The 22,225-nt window shown below is 36.7% G+C and overlaps 1 protein-coding gene across 4 annotated transcripts in view; it reads right to left on the bottom strand.

The window, feature by feature from the left end:
* Positions 1-22,225, bottom strand: part of KMT2E (lysine methyltransferase 2E) — a 64,156-nt gene that overhangs the window by 24,388 nt on the left and 17,543 nt on the right. For all 4 annotated transcript variants that reach the window (XM_032207083.1, XM_032207106.1, XM_032207098.1 and 1 more), the window contains 11 exons: positions 21,565-21,749; positions 13,739-13,850; positions 13,143-13,372; positions 11,487-11,567; positions 10,649-10,707; positions 7,097-7,269; positions 5,667-5,705; positions 3,724-3,936; positions 2,212-2,342; positions 1,033-1,150; positions 771-880 (listed from right to left, as the gene is read on the bottom strand). In XM_032207083.1, coding sequence (XP_032062974.1) covers positions 771-880; positions 1,033-1,150; positions 2,212-2,342; positions 3,724-3,936; positions 5,667-5,705; positions 7,097-7,269; positions 10,649-10,707; positions 11,487-11,567; positions 13,143-13,372; positions 13,739-13,850; positions 21,565-21,635 — 1,337 coding nt within the window. In that variant the 5' untranslated portion in view covers positions 21,636-21,749. The remainder of the gene's footprint in view (positions 1-770; positions 881-1,032; positions 1,151-2,211; positions 2,343-3,723; positions 3,937-5,666; positions 5,706-7,096; positions 7,270-10,648; positions 10,708-11,486; positions 11,568-13,142; positions 13,373-13,738; positions 13,851-21,564; positions 21,750-22,225) is intronic.

Below are 22,225 nucleotides of genomic sequence, written 5' to 3'. Positions count from 1 at the left end.
TTAGATGTTCCTGCACAATGAGCCAGTGCTCTAGAACACTTCCTACTAGCAGAGAGAAATCATTACAAGATGACACACCTTACTTTATAATAAGGCCCATATGGGTCTCAAAAGCCTTGTTTTGCCATCAGATTTCAAAGAGGTGACTAAATAACAGCTCTTTTGTATGTAAACAGAATTTAAGCGATAGTTTCCTTTATCATTTCAAAGGAATTCTTACAAATAATGGCAGTTTACTACAGTTTTCCCCAGATAATAAAAGGAGCAGCAGTTATATTCAGAAAAACGTGTATTATAGTATAGAATTTAAGGCACTAAGCATGCAGTATTTTTGAACATTCTTAATCAACTATTTATAGCTCAATTCCAGACACCATCTTCCCAATGTTACACTACAGAGCCACTCTGAAATACGGCATCACTGTGTAGTTCTACATTTTTTCTACTCTCCCCACATTATGGGGCACCTATATACAGAGAAGTTTTCATAGTCCATGTTTGTTCATATTCACCCGAGTTTGCATGTTATCTGCATTACTAATAGGTAACTACAATATTGCTAAAATTAGCAACAGATATTCAGTAATAAAAATATAAAAGAAACCCTGCCTAAACATACCCTATTCACTGCAAACATAAATACTCAATGAGCACTGCATTATTAATGCACACAAAGAAGTGAACGATACAAAAATCAAGGTCACCCTGAATGCATCACAACTTAACAGGCATTAAATGTTATTTAATGAACAGCGTGCTCAAATACTTACCAATTTCCATAATCAAAATCAAATGCTATTGTAATCTCTGCTCCCTTTGGAATGTTATGGATGGAGTAAATATAAAGATGGATCGTTCCATCTTCAATTACATGCCTCACCTATGTAAAAGAGAACATCATTTTAGTGTAATGAAGATTTATTGTTGTTGTATAGAAATTGCAGAAAGTGCTCAAATTATTAGTTGGAAAAAATCAAGGGGAAGGGGACATGTAAGTAAATAAACCTAACTTAATTTCATGTATATTCTCACCTCTGCATTTGGTGTACATGAACGCCTGATGAATCGAGCTTCATTTCCAAAAGTCCTTGCATCGACACACATTTCTAGCCCATGGAATTTGGAATAAAACAAAACAAATGGGTATGGCCTAAAAAAATAAAAGAAAACCAGACCATTTTTAAAAATTCTAAATACAGCCTATTTGATACAAAATTAACTAATGTGAAATAGCGTTGGCAAGACACACTGAATTTGAGGGCTTATCTGAGAATGACCCATTTGTATTTGAAGCTTCATGTTCTCCAAATGTATTTTCAGAATACTGAAAGTTTGAGTCACAGCCCTAAATGCAATTCTTCTGCATGGGATTTAAAATGAGAAACAAACGCTAAACATGGAAAAGACAAGGTAAAGATTCTAAATCTTCCTTAAGCTTTTCTTGTAACTAACTATAAAATGAAACTCCAGTAGAAATGCAGTTGCCTCAGACAATCACCTCCAAAATAAAAAACCAACACCCCACCCCTGCCTAGTTCTTGCAGTGCCATTAGCACCCAGCCTTCTTGAAGGAACTGGGCATCTCAACACTCTGCCAGGACATACTTTAAGTGCTGCTACTGCAGTTGCCTGGGAACCCTCCTGGCTTTACTGAGCAAAAGCTCTACACTCACTTCTCCAGCAAGTGTCTTGCGATGTCCCAAGTCAGTGTGTCCCTGCATTTAATGGCAGCACTGACAATGATCTGCAGGAAGCAGCCACGCAGCATTACTCAGTAACCCACCAACTAGAGAACCACGGCAGTTAATAAGCCCATGTTGACTTGTGTTCAATTCTGTTCTTAGCCTTATAGAATTAAGATCTTTCTCTCAAAAAAAAAAAAAAAAAGTCTTTACCACTACTTTGCTAATTATTTTAGGATGGCAAGACCTGTCAATCCCTGGGTTAAGGTGCACATCTACATAATTGAGAACGCAGGAATCCTTTAGCCAGGTAAGAACAAAGAAGGAAGAAACTATTTCCTGAAGAGAGCTATAATGATATCCAGGAGAGTGGGGAGGACACCAGATACCAGCTGCAATTATTTTTAATCAGACAACAAGTAAATGCAAGGCACCACTGGTAATCAAGACCCACTTGTATCTTAGGCACAAGTTTGGCAAAAGAGCATTTAATAGTTACCTTATTATAACATATTTGAAATAAACAAACCTTTTAAAGAAATATCCATTAGCTTCAAATTGTTCTCTCAGCATGAACTTTCCTCTGTATTCAATAATAAGTGCATCAGGAGGCAAGTCTTTGGCAGCTTTTAAAATTTTCTTGTTTTTTTGCATGTAACTCTATAAAGACAGAAGTTAATTTATGAAATAATGGCAAAAATGGGTGGAAAATTATTAACAGCAGATCATACTTCCACAACCACTGAACACTGCTATATGAACTGAAAATTTTGTTGTAATTAAACCTCCAGACTAATTTGATCAAGCAGTCCTGTTCCCATACCAATGCAACTAGTTAAGAACTTAAATTCAAAAAACGCCTTAGCCTTGTATTCTAGTACAGCTAAATCGCAGCATACAGATGTTCTCACAATTCACGTATTTTATCCCACAGTACATTTAACTGTCAGCACATGTTGAATTGCTGCATTCATTTGCATAATGCTTTCAAAAGGCTTCAATTCCTTCAAACAAAACAGAACATGCAAACATACAAGGACATCCATGATTCATTCAAGGAAAAAACAGAACAGGAAAATATCAAAATAATAAAAAAGAAACCTGAGAAAGTTTGCAAATTTCTTATTTCCGTATCTTTAGATGGAAGGATGTCTTTTAATTAAAAACCAATACATACCCTGACAATTAGTGAACTCTCAAAACTGTCACCGTCAATCAAAAAGGAAGTAGCCTCTATGTAGGCAAAAGGCTCTGTAAGCAGGGATATTCCTCTAAGGAGGCTGTCCCATATGCCATGATGGTCTTTGAGGAAAAGAAGCAAAGATGCTTCTATTAATCTGCTACAGTAACTACTCCTTGAGATTTCTGCTACAAAATGCTAAGGTCTGTTATATGGCTCTGATTTTAAGCTGATCATTAACTGATGTCAAAGACAGAAAGACATTGCACAGTTTCTTCATAAACTAGAAATTACAGGATCACAAGAGTACAGAGTCAAACATCAGTACTGGGATACCACCTACCATCAGAAACATCCTTCATGATGAAAATGAAGTTCTATTCTATCTGAATATCTAAAAATCCAGAACAGACTTACCACATCTCAAGAAAAACACATGCAATTAACACGTTGATACACTTAGGAAAAAAAATATCAAATTTTGATGCTTCTTTCTACTCTAACCATTCCTGGTATTCCTTACACATCAGAGAAACGGTAGCAAGGAAGTTTACTGTGTTATTCCCTCCACAACAAATATTTTAAATGACAATTCAGGTTTTAGGCTTAGTATAGCATTTTAACTATTTTATGAAAATTGGTATGTAAATATGATTATAATCAAGAGCAATACAGCATGTATGAACATCAATTAGAAACTCTGAAAAAGCTGTTACAACTCTGATGCTTAGGTCTGGTGAGACTAGATAGAGGAAATGAATGTGAATTCATTTACTTGTTTATTTTTAAGGCATCTAAATGGTTATCTTTGTTATGGTAAAAAACACACACACAACGACACAATGTGGCACAGCTCCTTACCTCTACTGGAGGTTTGAAAATCAGATTGCTGGTGCTGACTTCTTTTTTGTCATTTCCATTGCCTAATCTCAGAGCTAGTTTTTGTGCCTCCCTCTGAACACCCTCACTGTACTGGTTGTTACTTGCTTCTTCATAACGATCCATCCATGCCTTGATTTTAGTTTCCCATCCAAAGTTTGAACTGTCAGCTGGATCTATCTCTGGAGCCGAGCCCTATAAATTAGAGTAAGCAACCAGTTATTACAAGGTTAAGATTTTATTTATTTATTGAAAGAAAGGTTCCCACTAGTAAGCTAGAAACTCAGAATATGTCTACAACATGCTACAAAATAAACGGCAGGAGAATGCCGTATATTTAAATTTGTATGCAACAACTATGATAATTGAGTTCTGTCTTAACAGTACTTTGCATGCACTTTTCCCTCCACTACAGGAAGGGAAAGCTCACTCTATGGGAAGTACAATTTTAATTTCTGCATTATTTAAGAGCACTCCACTGAATTCAATAGTATTACATTTGTTCTTTTATAAACAGCATCATTTCATAAACATTGACCGAGTTCAGGAATACATCCCTTTTCAACAGGGATTCTGGCTTTTAGCAGGATGAGGATGGAGACTGACATTGTCTCCTCCCAAAACTGCCCTGCATCAGGAATCTAGCAGTGCAGGAATTGGAGGTCAAATCTCCCTTTCTACTCAACTTTATGAACATATGCAAATATAAAGAACTCCGGCTTCCATTCAATTACACACAGATCTGATACACCCCTTTCAGCTTTAAGGGCTATGCTACATCTTCCTGCTTCACATCTTACAAAGCTTTACAAATCCTTCTACTACTGCAATGAGGTGCAAAGGCTGCAAACTCAAACATTACAGGCTTTGCACACAGCAGTTTTCTCCCCTTGCCTGTTCCTCACTAAACAATTTTCGTTTGCAGTGCTTCGGGTCCTTTCACTTTCAAAGAAAGTACCATTGTACCTCCAGACCTCACAAACAGCAGGCAGGCTGCAGCCAACCAGTGCTCCTTATGGACAGCAGCAGCCAACGCTCCCTTTTCTATCCACCTGAGCAGAGACACTATTAAACATTCATAAAACAGCAAGTAGTTCAGTACTTTTAATTTACCTGTTACTAATAACATTTATTTTGTGCATTGCGGGAACCATACATACAAACAGTGTAACAAAGTGATGCAGTTTTAAAAAAGCAACAGAGCCACACAAACACCAAATTCATAAAGACAGAATTGAGATTTTATTCTCATTTCCTTATTTTGTCTTCATACTTGCAAGTCCCAGTCATATCTGGTATATCTTAAGCCTAAGGTGTGTCCTACGTGTATTTATCTCAAACATGAATAAACTATGGGAAGTATCTAGCTTTCACATGATTAATATATCTCTCCCACAGAAAATCTGAGGACTGCTATAACATTACAGTCTTAGAAAGCAGACATCCAAACACCATTCCTTAAATGATGCCAGCACTTCATCATTACAGAGACTATGCCAGCACTAGCAAACAGTCCCACCAGATGAATACACCCGTGTATGACAGCAGAAATGCTGGCTCTCAAATGCAACATAGTCACTTCATTCTTTTGCTGCTTACAGTTATTGATAAGTTGGAGTTACTAAACTCATATGAAGCACGTGGGAACTTTGTTCCCTTGCATAGCACTGAAGTGCCCTAATTCCTCCACTGGCTCTTGAGTAGCAGGTATTCTTGGGGAAAAAAAGCTCACATTATACTATTTTGGTTAACTTTGCAGAACAAAAACATGCTTTTTATACCTTTAAAATTACTATGGTAACTACATAACTCATTATTAAGAGTATTTTAGTACTTTAATATGAAGCATCAGGGTATTTGGGACTATGCATTCAGTAACATACAATTAAGGTGTATAACAAAAACAAAGCACTGAATCACACTACCTTTACTCTTGAAGATTTCCTGGATCCTTCTCGAAATGCCTGAAACAAAATTATATTTATTTTCTTAGGAGGAAATACAAAATCTCTTAAGCAATTCAAAACCTGTTTAACAATTACCTCCTCTTTTGTGGACCACTCTCAACATGCAAGAAGAAAACAGATGAGCTACTCAAATCTCAAGTCAGTGGGTTATCTCCCACAAAACAAATTAAAAAAAATAAAATCAGCATTTCAAACTAAGTGCACATTGCATTTCAGTGCTAGTGGTCCATGTACCCCTGCCTTTCTCCCACATTACAACGTGACTCTAGAAATTCAGAACACAATGAAGAGTAGCTCAACAGTTACTTAGGGAACACCCTTTACTTAGCAGGTAAAGTCTGTGAATAGCCCATATCCTTTACTGCAATAATTATCAAAAGAGGGGAAGGGGGAAGCAGGTGACAGAGAACCTGTAAAATTCACTTTCATTCTGAGATTTCATTCTTTAAGTTATGTTATGTTAGGAGACAAAAAACAGTAGAATACAACGTAGTAAAATTTATATTCAGTAATTTAGTAAAATTTATATTCAACGTAGTAAAATTTATATTCAGTTTTGAATGAACTTTTCATTCAAAAGGCAATATTTACTTAGTGACTGGTATCTTTTTGGAAATATTATTTCTCACTCCTACGTTTAAAGGACAAAATTCTCATCCAAGCCAGTGAAGGCAACTCATTAGTTTAGGAAATCACATGTACTTTACTTCTTAACGTAGAAAGTATGTTGCTCACAACCAGACGGTATTATCACCATAACCTCTTCACCAAATTATTTCACTAGCTAACTTTCTGACAGCACACTTCCATACAATTTCAACTCAAATAAATGAACATAAAGTCAACATCAGGACATTGGGCAGCAACCCAACTGGAACAGGTTGCCCAGAGAAGCTGTGGATGCCCCATTCCTGGAAGTGCTCAAGGCCAGGTTGGATGGCGCTTTGGGCAGCCTGGGCTGGTGGAAGGTGTCCCTGCCCACAGCATGGGGCTGGAACCAGACAATCTTTAGGGTCCTTCAAATCCAAACCACTCTATAACCACTTCTGAGCTTAAACCACAACTGATGAGACAATTCTTCTTCGTTATCCAAAACCTGCTTTGCCTCACCTCAACCTGTATTAAGCAGTTTGGCCAAATACAATTCCTCCTTACAAATTCTATCTCAATTATAAAATTGAACTGTCATGGCTACATCTTACTTTATGAGAACGGAAAAGGCATGAAGGTTGTACTATGTACTACAGCAGAATATTGCATTTTAATCTAAACCCAGGTAGTAAAATATTAGTAACAATAACCTGGATTTTAAAACCAGTGTCTCTTGGTAAGAAATGTCACACAGCTGTAATTTGTAACAGAAAAACAGAAATATTACATTCACTTACTTTTTTACATTTTGCTATGTTCTGCTCTTTCTCCCCACTTTTTTTCCTTTTCTTATCATTGACCTTTGTAACTCTTGTAGCAGTTAATGTAATTGTGGTTGGTGTATGTTGAAAAGCAGTATATAGTTCCACAGGAACCTCATCACCACTCTCTGTTGCACTGGTATCCCCATCTTTAAAAGAAAAAACATTTTGTAAGCAATGACATAACACAGAAAGAACATTCACTAGCTATTCTACACCTGCCTTTGAAAGCCCAAAATGTGTACTGCCAAATATTTCAGGAACTCATACACAAAATTCACCAATAGTTTTAACAGCATGAAAATAAGTATCTGTGAAAAGCTAGTAAATTAGCAGATGTTTGCAATGCCAGGTAAGAAAAAGATACCAGACTAACTCATTTTTTTAAATTGAATCATTTTACAGCATTCCATTATAAGCAAAATTAGAATTGAAATCAAAAATGGTAAAAAAAAAGAATTACTCGTCAACTCATCACCTACATAAGGCCTTTACTTGTAATACAGCTTTGGGATTCTCTGATGACGATATTCTAGAGAGGATTAAAATTAATGACTGCCCAGCATTTCTTTTGAAAGCCTATTAATCAGTCATGTGCAAGTTGTAATCAACTACTTGAGCTGAAATTTTTAGTGTCAAGTTCCTTTTTCAGGGCAAGTATGTCAATGTTGCTGAAAGCCTTCTCTCAAAAAAAAAAAGAAAAAATCCCCTGAAGATCACACTCTGCTACTCCCAAGGAAGAGAAAAGTGGAAGTCTAGTTTTCCTTGTTAGAACAAGATCGTACACAAACTGTTATTTTTGTTTTCTGTTGTGACACGAAGACCTAAAGCCAAAGTTTGAAGTTTAGCATACATCAGCATTTATGTCAGACAAATACATTTCCTGACCTGAAACAGGATTACCCTAGTTCTGTCAAGATGAAAGGCTGTCAGCTGTGGGAAGGATTGGAAGAGAGATGGTACAAATAGATAGCAGACTGCTCTTCACGTATGCTTAGTACAGACTTCTCACATTTTAGCAGCTTTTCCAAATATTCTGCCTCCAGAGCATTTCACACTACCAAGACTTTTTGAAACCACACAGGGGAAGGCTTTACAAATACTTACGATGAGAGCAGAGAAAACATTCCTTCTGAGCTCAAAAGGATGTTGCCTTTATCAGTGCACTCAACAATACTATCTATTCTTGAAAACTTCTCTAAATAAAGAGATCCAGCTACTGGTTAGTCTGGATTTTTCTTGCTCACAGCATTCCTTAAACAGGATTCCTCTGTGAACAGCAAGCAACCCAGTTTTACGATCTTGGTTCTTCTTTCTAAACTTATTAGACAAAGCTATACTTTACCTATAAGTTGATGTAGGAATATTTATGCACGTTTTATATATATATATTTATATAGGTGATCTTAATTTGTTTGCATCTCTACTGGGACAATTTTATGAACTATCACTAAAAACACACAGAAGAAACGTCTAATAAAAAACTAATTTTAACGACTAGCCGAACACCCAACAATTGGAAAATGAAAAGCCAAAAAATCAACACCCTTAAAATCACCTATATTGTATTCCATACACTAATGCCTACAGCATCATTACTTATCATGTCACAGGCAAAACCAACCAACCAAAAAAACCACCAACCTGAAAGCCCCCACAGAACACCACCTTCCTCAGGGAAGCACCATTTCAATACTGTTGTCTATCTACTCTGTGCTCTAGCTTACTGTAAAAAAGTAATTACCTCAAACATATAATTACACCGAGTTGTTTTGAAACACTCCTTCCTAACCTACATAACCTGCTTTCACTTTGAAGAGCCTTCGCAAAGCACACTAAGTGAAGGTTTTCCATCTTGGAAGGCAAGGTACAAAGTTCCCAAAACTTTCACAAAAATTATGAGCCCAGACACTTCTCCATAAGCAGCACGTGGCTTCATCAGCACCTATTTCAAGACCAGACCACTTGCAGCACCATCCTTGAACAAGTAACATATCTGGCTACTGTATCTTTAAATGAAATCATCCTTGACAAAATTAGGTGCTTAACAAAGGTAGCGCACTGAACCAAAGCTGGCAATCTAATCCTCAGAGAGCAACATCATACAACCGTGGGCTCCGAACAACAGACTAGGAATGCTGCAAGGAAGAAAACCCATGTGGTTACACACACAAGACACTCACCCACTTTCACATCATGGGACACATTTCCCTAAAGGCTCTTTTCTTGAGGTCAAACAACTGATCTATTACTTGCTGCCCACTTTTTAGCTCTGGATGCAACGTGGCTAACAGCAGCAACACTTCAGAAATCTTTAGAATGAAAACCATTACACAGTGAAGTACTCGCACATCTAAATGAAAAGCCCTATTACATATAAGCCTCTGAACCTCTGTATACATACTTATTTTTTACTGTTTTGATACTTAAGATTTACCATTTGCCATTTATTTTCCTATTGACTACACAGAGCAGATTTAAAAGACTACTTTTGAGTATTTTTGAGTTCTAAATTCATCTAGCAGGTCAACCAAAACTTTATGAAGTAGGTTTGGTTTTGTTAAAATGAAAGCAGACAAAACCAGAAATTATTATGGTGTTCTAAATAAGTCATTAATGTCTAACTGACTAAAGCAGCTTGCACAAACCCCTAGCACTTCTGAGACAGAATCTGAAAGTAAAACATGTTAAGCTCTAGACGGTCTTCTCTGTTACGACTTTTGCAACAGAGCTTTAAAGTTATCACCTGTCAACCAAACCCGTGACACATTTTGACAATGGCTTGACAGAACTCCTGACAAATTAATGTCAGTTGAGCTTTGACATTCTGTAAATGGTAGTAGAGCTCATTTTATAAAATAGAGACTAAAAAGCTCCTTGCTTCATCAGATTATCAAAACAAAGAGTTGTTATTAATTTTTGTGGTTGACAAAAATACCTATATACATATACAAATCTAGAGCCAACAAATCAGAGTTGGGATTACCTCTCAAAGCTATGCTACATTGTTTTAAAGCTCATTTATTATGTAATTCTTCATCAGAGACAGGAGTATCACCAGTAATGGAATAGTTTTAAGATGTTAGTATTAGAATAGAAGTAGTCTACGCTGTCAAGGAAGAAGTGACAGAAACATGAAGTCATTTTCTCCCCAAAAGAAAGTGGACTTTGCAACCCTCTCTTATCCCAGTAGTCTCAAACTTTCCCATCTATCTTCAGTAGCTTACTCAAAGTACTCTTGTTACTGTAAAAGCTACATTAATTCTTAAGAAACTTTAACAATGTTCAGAATGAATTATTCCACAACAAATTGGTGGTGACATCTTTTAAGAAAACACTTGGAACTTCAACTATTCTGATATAAAGCTCTTATTAACAATAGTCATGTAGCAGGTATTGATTTACTGAACCTTATATACTGAAGGATATCAAAATTACAAAGAACTGCGTATATGTTCTTACATCTATGCAGTTGATATTTATTTTATAATCTTTACTGAAGAAAAATCTTTTAAAAGCTTTACCCACCTGACATATTTTCCCTTTTCCTTTGCTGTAACAGCACTGCCCTTTCTTTATCCAAATTCCTGAAATTAAAAAAAAAAAAGTTTCACTCCATGCCTTACACTCATGCATCAATATATTCAAGTATTTCAGCAGAACTTCACTGTAATACAAGCCACATGTGGGTATTATATCACTTCAAAACATAATGAAAATATAGGTAGCTCAGAAGAAAGACTGACAGTTGTCCCATGGATTACAACTAAACAGGAATTAAACCGTTCTTTTGCAGATTCCTTAAATCATCACAATATAATAACAAAGATCCTAAGACAGTATGGTTCAAGCAATTTCCCAGGAAAAAAAAATATTTGTAATTAAATGTTTTCTGAACACACTTCTTTTATTCACTGTTTAAATGACAATGTGCAATGTAACTAACAGGTAGCATTTTGTGCTCTATATCCCAGAACAGCTATTATTAAAGGCAGGTATAATCTACCTACCACAGAGAACTAAATGCCCTCCTGGTCATGTTATAGGACTTCAGGTTTGAGAAGGAGCATAAAAATAATCATTCCAGAGCAAGAAATCCTTGGATCCACGACTCATTGCTATGTCAGTAAGTGTTTCAATGGTTTAACCCTGTCATCTAGTGAGGAGAAACAATGACAACTGAACAAGAGAATGCAGACTGGTAAGGTCAGCTGCATCAGAAACATAGCTCCTTCATCTAGAATTCTCAAGATTATGCCACATGGTCTGCATTTTTAACTGTTGGTTGTTCCAGGACTTTTGTTTTGTGTTTCTGTTTTGTTCTTAAATATTTCTCTACTCATTCTAGCTGATCTGAACTACTCACCTTGGTTGACAACGTTCACACAGATATATGTCAGGAATATGCTGCCGGTCAATTCCCATGCAGTCAATGTGCTGCCAGACACTACAAAAAAAAGACCTTTTGGTTATTTGAAGTACAACTTTACAGACTCTGTGTGTGTAAATACACACACACTTTATATATATGATTTTTTCCCCTCCTGTCATGATCTTGACTCAGATTAAACACTACCTAAAAACTACTTACTGAATTACTGTCTTCATCAGCCCTCTGCTAGCCTGCTGACTTTCTATTCTGCCGATCACTGCAATTCCAATCTTGGGGCTGCCTCCCAATGCTTCTGCTTCCTTAGTCTTTTTTTTTTTTTTGGTTGGATTTTTTTCTCAATATAAAAAGGGAATTCATTTTCTTTATAGCATGCCAACATGACACCCACACCACAGATTCCTTTGCTTGACTGCAAAGTCCTCTGTAGGAGCAGAAGTCACAGGACTGGCAGGACTGTTGTACAACACAGGAAGAGCTTTAACTGCTTCCCACAGTCAAGGAAGAAAGGCTGCTTGCTAGACTGAAGGCTAGAAGTAACTGGGACACAAAAATCACTGGAGAATTTCTCACAGTTCTCCCAGCACCTTACAGAATATCTCTTCTTCAAAACTAGCAGACTACCGGTGACAATCTACAATTCCCCTGCTGAAGGAACATCTCTATTTTAAACTAAGAGAGATCTCTAAACTAAGAAAGATGTCTATTTTTTCTAAGAGAGATCTCTATTTTAAACTAAGAGAAAAGGTTACCAGAATCAAGGACCATTGAAAATGAACAAGCTTGTTATGACAGAGGAATAAGATCTGAACTATTGTTTTAATTAACTGTAGCAATCATTTTAGAAATACAACTTAGTAAATTCAGCAACATCAATTAGCTCATTATAAGTATTGAATGAGAATATACAGACTAACAATGAGTAATTCCAGAAATACAAGATTTGTCTTCTCCTGCTACGTGTCCCAACTCTAAAAATTTCAAACCTCCATTTTCCAAAATGCAGTTGTTCAATAGCATCTGCTTATGTAAGTAGCTACTTGATCACACTAAAACATGAACACAAGTTTAAGTATTTTAACTCTGGGTTCCCAAATAAGAATCTGTTAGCTTTAAGAATTTCAGTAACTTTTGAAAGACCACGTCTTTTGAAGATGAAGAGTTCCTATCAGAAAGATCACACACACAAAGAAGCCTGTTATTTGAGAGGCTTATGTCATATTGCTTTGCTTCCTGCAAGTTACTTGGTTTAAACGCACATACCTTCCCAAAACACTTTATTACTTGGTACCTTTTTATTTCACCATATTGACAAATAGCTTGGAGAAAATAAATACCCTTTTTAGAACGAAAAGGCAAAGACATCCTTACTAGAGCAACAATACATAAGTGAAGGTATGAACAAATCGACATGAAAAGTTAAGAGAGACTGGGATAAAGTATGAAATACTCGTTACTTTTAATCAACTACTCTGTCTATTAAAAAACCTTAAACCTTCAAACATTGTTTTGATTAAGGAAGTTTCCTCTGTCTTATGAATCAAGACTGTTAAAACACCATTTAATTGCACTCAATTTGTCAATGCAGCTTTAAAGTCATTTTACCTTTTCAATACATTTAATATTCATTACCTGCATTTGTCACAACAGATCATATATCCATCATCATGTGTAAAGCCACAAATGCATCTGGTAATATCAGTTCCATAGCTTCCATCCTCTGACGTACTGATGGTGGTAGCACTGGAGGTTTCATCAAAGTTGGGAGTGGTAAATATGCCTACTTCATTCTTGTTTATAAGCACTGATGGAGGAGGAGAAGCTGGAGGCGTTGGAGGAGGCCGAGCACCATAGTTATGGTCCTAGATTTTTTTTGAAAGGTAAGTTACAGCTCTTAAGTGTCAGACATTCTGATGGTTATTTAAGCCAAAGTATAAGATTAACTTTATAAGAAGTCTCTGAAGTTCTGTGCATTTTTTAAAATTAGGTTTAAACTTATTTCTGTCATTGCTCATTCTTGGTGTGTGGTGTTTGTTTTTTTTTTTTTTAACCTTCTCAACTATGTTTTACATAAAATTCACCATGTTTTGTATTCAGCTATTCAGTTGTAATCAACTATTTTTAGGCATTTTACCCAGCTCCCAATAAAATACAAAACTATAAGCATGAATCAGGAGTTTTTCCTATTTAAGAACATCAGATTTTACCATATTTAGCACGAAACTTACTGCATAGGGCAAACCAATGTAACTGTGTGAATGCGAGCTGCTGGTATACAACTGGTGCGGATAACTGTTCGATTTTTCAACTACCACAGGGCTAGCTTCTACAGATTCTGGTCTGCAAAACAAAAACAGAAGAATAATAAATAGTTGTACTAATAAATACAAGTAATTTATTAATGTTATGTCAATATACTTGTTAGTTATGATGATTGTTTCACAACTGCTAAGTAATTACGGGCTGTTCCTGTTAAAAAGGAGTATACAAACAGGTTCAGGAATACAACAATCACCACCACCAAAACCACTTTTGCCCCCCCAGCTACCCAATTAGAAAAAGAAAAAAACCAGCACTTTTCTTTCATCTATAAGAAAGCTTCCAGAGTGGCAGAGAACTTATACCTCTGTAGCTACAAAACTTTTTAAAAAAAGAGTACATGCTAAATAATTTCACAGAACATGCAAATCTAGGCAGAAATACAGGTTACACACTTTGTCAGGAACTCATCAATCAGTAATCAGTATGCACAGGTCTATCGAGTTGCAATAAAAGCTAAAGAAAGGACTTCAGCTTAATTAAGACAAAAGACAAAAGCAACAATACACACAACTGCAGTCCGTTGAGGACACAGCCCCACATAGCACAGACACTATGAAATTCTGCAGAGACATCTAGTGGTAGCATCAGCACATGACTCTCAACATCTTCATGAACCAGCACCCACAGCAGCAGAGAACTGTTTCTGCAAACAAACCTTAAGTAGGACAAATCTAAAAAAGGCACTCATCGATTTATTTTTTACCTTGAAAGAAAAAGCGAACCGTTTTCTAGATGAAGCTTGGTAGAGAAAGGCAGTGTCACCTCTAATAGAGGAACTATGGTTCATACATACTAAACCACAACGCAAAAGTTGAGAAGGGTAAAGGAATATTAAAACAGGAGTATCTTTTTGAATCCAAGAAATTGCACCTTTTCTCAGTTCACGTGTCACTAACTTATTGGTTTTGCACTGCACCATGCAATCCAATCACACCAGTACAAACTTCAAATTAATGCAGTCACCTAGCCGCATTAAGAATTACATTTTCTGGCTTTTTTTAAACACTGAGGCAGGGCGAAATACCAGCATCTTTTAAACTGAAATAGCTTTTGACTAGCATCACAAGTTGAGCCCAAGTGGGTACTTTTCTAATTTTAGTTTTACTGTGCATCAAATCTTTTTCCCCACAAAGATTCAGTAATTCCTTGAGCTGATGTTTTAAAATTGGTCATTCTAAATCCTAAGTTAAAGCAGAAATTCATGTTTTTCTAATTTTTTATGCTTTTCTTGCATTGATATAAATGCAAGCTTTTTAATTATGCCATGAAGTGAAACTAGCTTGATTTAAGAAGACACCAGCAACTCAAGCTTTCTGCTAACATGTCTGTAAGAACATAATTTTTCTTCCTGGGAAGAACATACAGAACTGGAAGTGTCCCACTAACATCTTTAGCAGCCTGTTTCTTCTCATTAGCTTTTCCCTTTGTGATCTTACTGTGTAGAAAGAATTGCTAGTTAAAAATGCTATCATCAGGTGAAGACATTAGTCACGAAAGTTCAGAGGGGAAAAAAGTCTTTTAAAAAATACTGACATTTCTAACAGTCACCATGCCAGGTAAGGGAATGTATGGATCACACAAAGTACTAGCAGATAAGAAACAGAGCTTGTAACTACAGTAACATGAGGGGAAAACCAACAACTCTGAAGTCACTTTCCCTTACTTATCTCAAATCCAGAAAAATCCTCATTTCTTTTTTTTACACCACTTCTCAGCTGGAAAGTAGTTTTTATCAGAGTTTGTTGGAATTATATCCCAGAAGCAGCCAGGTTCATCAAGCCCAAAAAAAAAAAAAAAAAAAAATCAAAAGGACACCAGTTGGAAAAAAACTTTGTCTTTCCCACAGATTTGCTTTTATATACTGACCACACCTGCACTAGCGTACAATGCATTTGGGCAGTAATCAACACTATTAATGTTGCCTAGTTAATACTTCTAGGATCTTGCCAAACGCCAATTAATCAAGAGCCAACTATCCATCCAACAAACACATCAATCAATCTTAACATGCCCTCAATACTTCACTAGGTGAACATTCAGTGAAAGATACAAGAAAGGAAGCATACATCCTAAAAAGGGAGGCCATACATATTTCATCAACTGACTACAAAATTAAAAGGCACTCTTGCAAAATACGAAGCAAGACAAAAGACCCTACTCCTTAAATATATTTCTACCTACCCTAGCCATTTAGAAACCACTTAAGAGAAGCACTTTAAAATTTAGAAATTTAGAGGCATAACTTTTGTGGGAATCAAAAGCATTAAGCTTCTAAAAAGGAAATGCAGAAATAAATACAATCCATTAACCCTAATTATTTTAATACTTGTAGAACCAGTGGAGGATTAAAACCAAAAAGGCACAACATTCATCTGAGCAAGAAAAACAAAAATGGGTTGGGAGAAAACCGGTTGAGAAGCAAAGACAACTAAGTCTTCATATTTAAAAAGAAAGAAAGAAAAAAAAAAGTTTAACAAGCAGTATTTAAGCAGAATTAGCTTTCAGGAAAGCTTTTTTCCCCACCCAAACACTTGTGGGCACACCGCTTACTAAAATCCTTAATTGTACACTCAAAGCATTAGATACCACTTTCAATTATTATTTTTTTAAACTGATGTTCTTTATCCCAAAAATCTAGTCTTCAGGACTCAATCTTTGTATGACTTACATGCCTGAACCATTTCTAACACCTAGAACATGACTTTGGAGCTAGCATCTAAGACTGCAACCATGCTTGGTTGTAGACAAAACTATTATGTATGCTGACTATTAAAAATGCAGGAGAGGACAACACAGGGAAAGGAGATGAAGGGAAAAAAACTAGGATACAAAGCTAAAAATTGCCAGTATACATCCTGGATAGTTCAGTTCCAGTCATACCCTAAACAAATGCTTGCATTCCTTTCAGAAAACACCCACTGCTCCCAATCTTTCCACTGGCATTATTACTGGCATCCCAAAAAAACAAGTTTTCAAGAAGAAAGAGGAAGCATTCAGATCTGAAAGAACATTGATGTCTTCCTTGTTCTTTTCTTTGACCTTAAACCAGTTCTGTACCAAACTGAAATATCAAGCTTGGCACTCTTCTGAGCATGCCACATTTTTCAGCCTTACCTCAAACAGCTATACCCTAACTATGGGGAGATGGTGCAGTATTTTCAGTTTTCATCAAAACCATCTTAGAATATGGTATATTTGGAATTATACCCAAATCCTAATAACATGCTCTGAAACAAACAACTGTTACTGTGATACACTGACCATGACATTTTGCTGAAGTGCTGTTAGGTGTTTTGGTTAGCAATTCAGAACCACGCTAAATATTTAGAAGTAGCACACCAGAAAGGACCCTTAAAAAAAAGCAAAGTTACTCCTATGTTCCCAGTTTGCAATGACTTGAAACATTCCTGTAACTTGAAAACAAGTGAAAAAATCAAAGATACTATGTTTTCTTTTAAGAACCACTCAAATTTCAACTCTGCAGTTGAAAACTCTCAGGGTCTGGGTTACTTCCTAGTGGTTCTATTTAACACTACAGTGCAAACCGAAAAATATTCTGCACATTGCCAGCAGATGGCATTAGTGAAAAATTAAATGGGCTACACAGGAAATCAGTTCACACACAAAAAATTGGTTCCTGTAAGCTTATAGCTCCCCTATATTAAGGGAATAAACTACAAATCATTCTAAGCAATTGTAAATTTGTCTTTATAAAAGTTCCCCTGCCCCCACCCCATTGCTCTCAAATGCCATTTTGTTTCTGCCTGAGCAATAATTCCAGAAGAAAAGGTGGTAGTTTCTGACTACCAAAATTAAATTAGTCGTTGGAATCAGGGCCCCTCAACCCCTTCTGTAAAACTCTTGGTATTCAAATGAAAAACAATCTCATTAATACTAAAACTGTCATCCTGTAAAGCTTCCCTTAGGAAAGTTAGCTAACAGTACTTCCCCAAACACCTTTAAAACGCCAAATCAAACTTCTTGCTTCCAAGTATGCTTCAGCAACAGCAGCCTGCCATGCACCAGGTTTGCTCGGTCTAATCAGGGAGTCTGGGTTTGCTTTTCCTTTGTACTAGCACACCTGAGCATTATCTGGCTGAAGGTCAACTCAGATAAAGGAATATCATTTATTTTGTATGAAAAGCAGATAACATTTTCTATTTCAACACACTTCACCTAGCCAAACACATCAGATGGCCTTAGCTACCTAGAGAAAAGACAACTGAGCGCTAATTCTCTACCACCAACTGCTACCTAAACATCCCATACCAGGCCCTACAGGTAATGCTGGCCTGACACCATTTACCAGCAACCTCTCCATTCTCCTATGACACTTTAGAAAAAAATAATCCCTGTTTCAACACCAGCTAATGGGTTAAGTTTTTCCTGATTTTTATTTAATACTGAAACATTCATAACCTTTTCTCCTGGATACTGAGCTCAATAAAATGATTGATACACTGTGGGTTTTTGGCTCAAAGTGCATTCATACATTATAAGGTCCTTCTCCAAAAAGTATATACAGATATTAAGAGAAGAATAGTGCTATTGATGGTGTATCTTATACACTGAGCTACACTAACAATCTCTTCAATCAGGAAGCACATACTGAACTTCACAAAACGGCTGGCTCTGTATATTACTACAAAGTCTTTAATGATAAAAGAGGGATTCTCTTAAGAAGTCACTGGTACTCATCTTTAGAAAGCCTTTTACAAATGAAGCAAAAATAAAGGCAAAATGTACAGATGCGGGGGGGTATAGGTGTGAGAGAGATCATAATGCTTTGTTGGGCTGCAACAGTACGCAGGCTGCATACTATTACATGTAAAGTTTTCACTGAAATGCACATACAACAAAAAAAAAGGACTGTGACTATGGTGACACAATGAAGATCAATCTACCCCTGGAGAATTTAGGTTCAAGTAACAGAAGAGGAGCTATTGCACCCAATTTAGAAGACACTCACACCTTCAAGGAGGAGTTATTTTTCCTCCACCTACCTATTTGACAGAATCACAGCACAACTGTAGATGGCAGGGCCCTCTGGAGGCCAGCTGCTCCCACCCCTGTCCAAGCAGGGCCACCCAGAGCCACTTGCCCAGGACCACGTCCAGGTGGCTTCTGAAGGTCTCCAAGAAGGGAGATGCACAGCCCCACTGGGCAGCCTGTGCCAGTGCTTGGTCACCCGCACAGCACAGAAGTGCTTCCTCCCCACGTCCCTCTGGATGGCAGCACAGCCCTCTGGTGAACGAGCCCCTCCCCACAGTTGTGTTATCTGCCAGCTCTCTGTACCCCAGTGTACAGGTCATTAATGAAGATTTTAAACAGGACTGGTCCCAGTATTGACCCCTGGGGCCCTCCAGTAGTTACCGGCCTCCTTATTAACAGTATGTAAGTGAAGGTGTATGTAACAGATAAACTACCCACCATTAAAAAACCACCACACTAATCCCTTAGTTTAAAGCATGTTTTATCCTTTAGGGCTCCTTCTCCTACATAATTAGGTTTGTCATTCCCCCTCTCTCTTGTGTTTGCTCACGCTTCAGTGACTGATGAAGCAACATCAGACCTGTCAGTCACCATGAAGAAAGTCCAACTCCTCCCACCTGGGAAAACCCCAGAACCTGCTCAAAGGTCTATCAGTGATCACTATCAATACTATCTATGCCCAATATATCCTTGGAAGAAGACATAAAAAGTACACTTAAAGCAGATAAACAGTGATAAAAAAGGTTACCTGAATTGCTTATGCAGTTGTTAGGTACACAGTTCTGTGTCACACTTCTTTAGACACGGACATGGCTTTTAGATCAGCATGAATTAATCATGCAGCTAGCTGCTTTTCAGCAATGATATTCTCAGAGATTATATTAATGAAAGTAATTGCTAACAGTCACCCAACATCTGAGGAGAAGCAGCACCTAACTGGGTCTCCATGCCACAGTATCAAGCAAATAACACAGTGAACTATTTTGTTTATACTGACAACTGTATTTATTTATCCTAATTTCAGCATGGCTTGCTGAGTCTGCAAGTAGTGTTAGTAACCTCGGGAACTGTGACCTCCTCGAAACATGAAAATCCACAGGAAAAGATAATGAAAAGAGCTGTGAATGATTCACACTGAATTATTAAACATGGAGTTAAAATCATTTTCTGCACCACAGAAACCAGTGTTCATGATTATGAAAGAGATCAACAAAGCAAGTTTAAAGACTTTAATGCAACAAAGTTTCAAAGAAATATTTTTTAGTTTTCTTTAGATAAGGAGTTCTAGTCACATAGAGTATTGAAATAACCTCATATACAACTGAAAACACAGGAAAGAAACATTCTTTTAAAAAGCTGTTTGAGATCTTAAGTGCGTGACAAATTTCCTTCAGTATTTGGAAGAAAAGACATCTTACATTGAATAATGTTACTAGGTTAGCACGCTAAGATTTTGTGCATGCTACTTTTATTGATAGCGGTTACTCAATGCACCTGTTAAATGAAGGACCACTTTGTGAAGTTTATTTGCTTTATGGAGAGATTTTAAGAAAGCATTTTAAAAAAGTCTAATCCATTGCTTCAATATCTAAAGCAAACAGACGTTTGTGTGTTAACCAGAAAAAGTAAGTGGCTTAAATATTACTAAAGGCTGTCTGTACTCAGAGGAAAGCAAGGAGTAACAGCATCTCAAACAGTTAATATAAATGACGCATTTAACAGCTTTTGCTCTAAGAAATGAACTGTTTTTTTTCCCCTCTCTATTTACACAAGGAAGTGTACAAACCTTAGTGTGGCTTACACAAACTCTCTTGATCTTTAACATCACTTTTACTGTCTTGACACCCACTTTTTCACAACTCATCTGTCACGTTTTACTAACACAAAAGCCACAGAGGAAACAGGAAAAAAAATCCAGATACTGCTCTGAAGTACACAGAGCTAAATGGGATGATGTCCTATATAAACAGGTAGAAATAATAACGTCTTGGTCTTTTACTTCACAAGTTGATCAAAATATTATTTCTTCTCTCGTAACATTCAAGAGCCAGGTGGATGCTACACACATGAAAATGTGCTTACCCAAAAGGAAAGATCTCCACTCACAGCCCAACAACACCTAAACCCTAATTCATCTATACTCTGTAGACTCAGGCGCCAGCAGTAAAAACAAAATTTAAAAACCACTCTGCTTATTTCATGCAAAGCTTCTTGAATTAAGGATTTTTTGCAACCTTTTATAAATGGCTATCCAATTTTTCTAACTGGAAGAGTAATTGCCAAATTATTTTCTACTGATTTTTCCATATAAAATACCTTTGTGAAAACATAGCGTTAGACAATTAAGACAGGCCTTTAACTTTCAAAAATAAAAGGCACCTTTATAATTATTACTGCTTTTTTGCAATTTACCATGCCAGAAGATTTCCCCACCCCAACATGGGAAGTTTTTTTTATTTTTCAAACACAGGTTAAGAAAACTGAAATATTTTAAACGTGAAAGGTGAATCAGGCAGTATCTGCATTTCTCAGTCTGATAAGGAAGAAAAACATGCATCTGTAGACGAGTTTACCTTCTCTCCTTTACTCTCCTTAAAGAGAAAGAAATTGACTTAGAAGTTATTACAAATCCAGTATAACTAGAGACTGGTAAGTCTTCTCCAACTGTATTAAAAAGCCTCAGTATGAGAAAATAGGTAGTTAAAAACAGAAAACTTACTCTTTATGTTAATATACTTACTCTGAGCCTGCAGCCATTTCCAAATAAGAAGTATCTGCTGTGTCAACCCCCAATGGGATCACTATGCTCATGACGTTCGTTTCTGATAAATTCGATTACTACAGAGTCCTATGCATTGGTATCCAAAACACTGGGGCATGCCAGCCACAGTGCTCATTGCAAACATCTAAGTGCATCCACAAACCCTGTTAAAAAAATAAAATAAGAGGACTGAGTTGGATCATCTTAAAACAGGCAATTTACATCACATACGTGAAATTACCATTAGTAACAGTCATTTCAATAGCTTTATTTTACAGAAGCAAAAGGAAGATAAAGTGTTCTATTTTCTTTAAGAGCCATTAATATCAAATACACTTTGTGATGATCTCAAAGCTTATTAAAGTATTACAAACTAATTAAAATGCTATTGTTCAGATTGGTGATCACTAAAATGCATTCATTACATTCAGTGAAGTGACAAAGACTCGCTTTATAGGTAGCATACCAAACATGTTCAGACCAGGTGTTCAAGACCAGGCTGGATGAGGCCCTGGGCAACCTGGATCTGGTGGGTGGCATCCCTGCCCTTGGCAAGGGCTTGGAACTGGGTGATCTTTAAGGTCCCTTCCAACCCAAAGCATTCTATGATTCTGCGATAAACATCAGGTACACTTGTTTA

The sequence above is a fragment of the Aythya fuligula genome, chromosome 1 (genome assembly GCF_009819795.1).
Source record: "Aythya fuligula isolate bAytFul2 chromosome 1, bAytFul2.pri, whole genome shotgun sequence".
Classification (NCBI taxonomy): domain Eukaryota; kingdom Metazoa; phylum Chordata; class Aves; order Anseriformes; family Anatidae; genus Aythya; species Aythya fuligula.
This window is presented reverse-complemented; position numbering and strand designations above follow the sequence as displayed.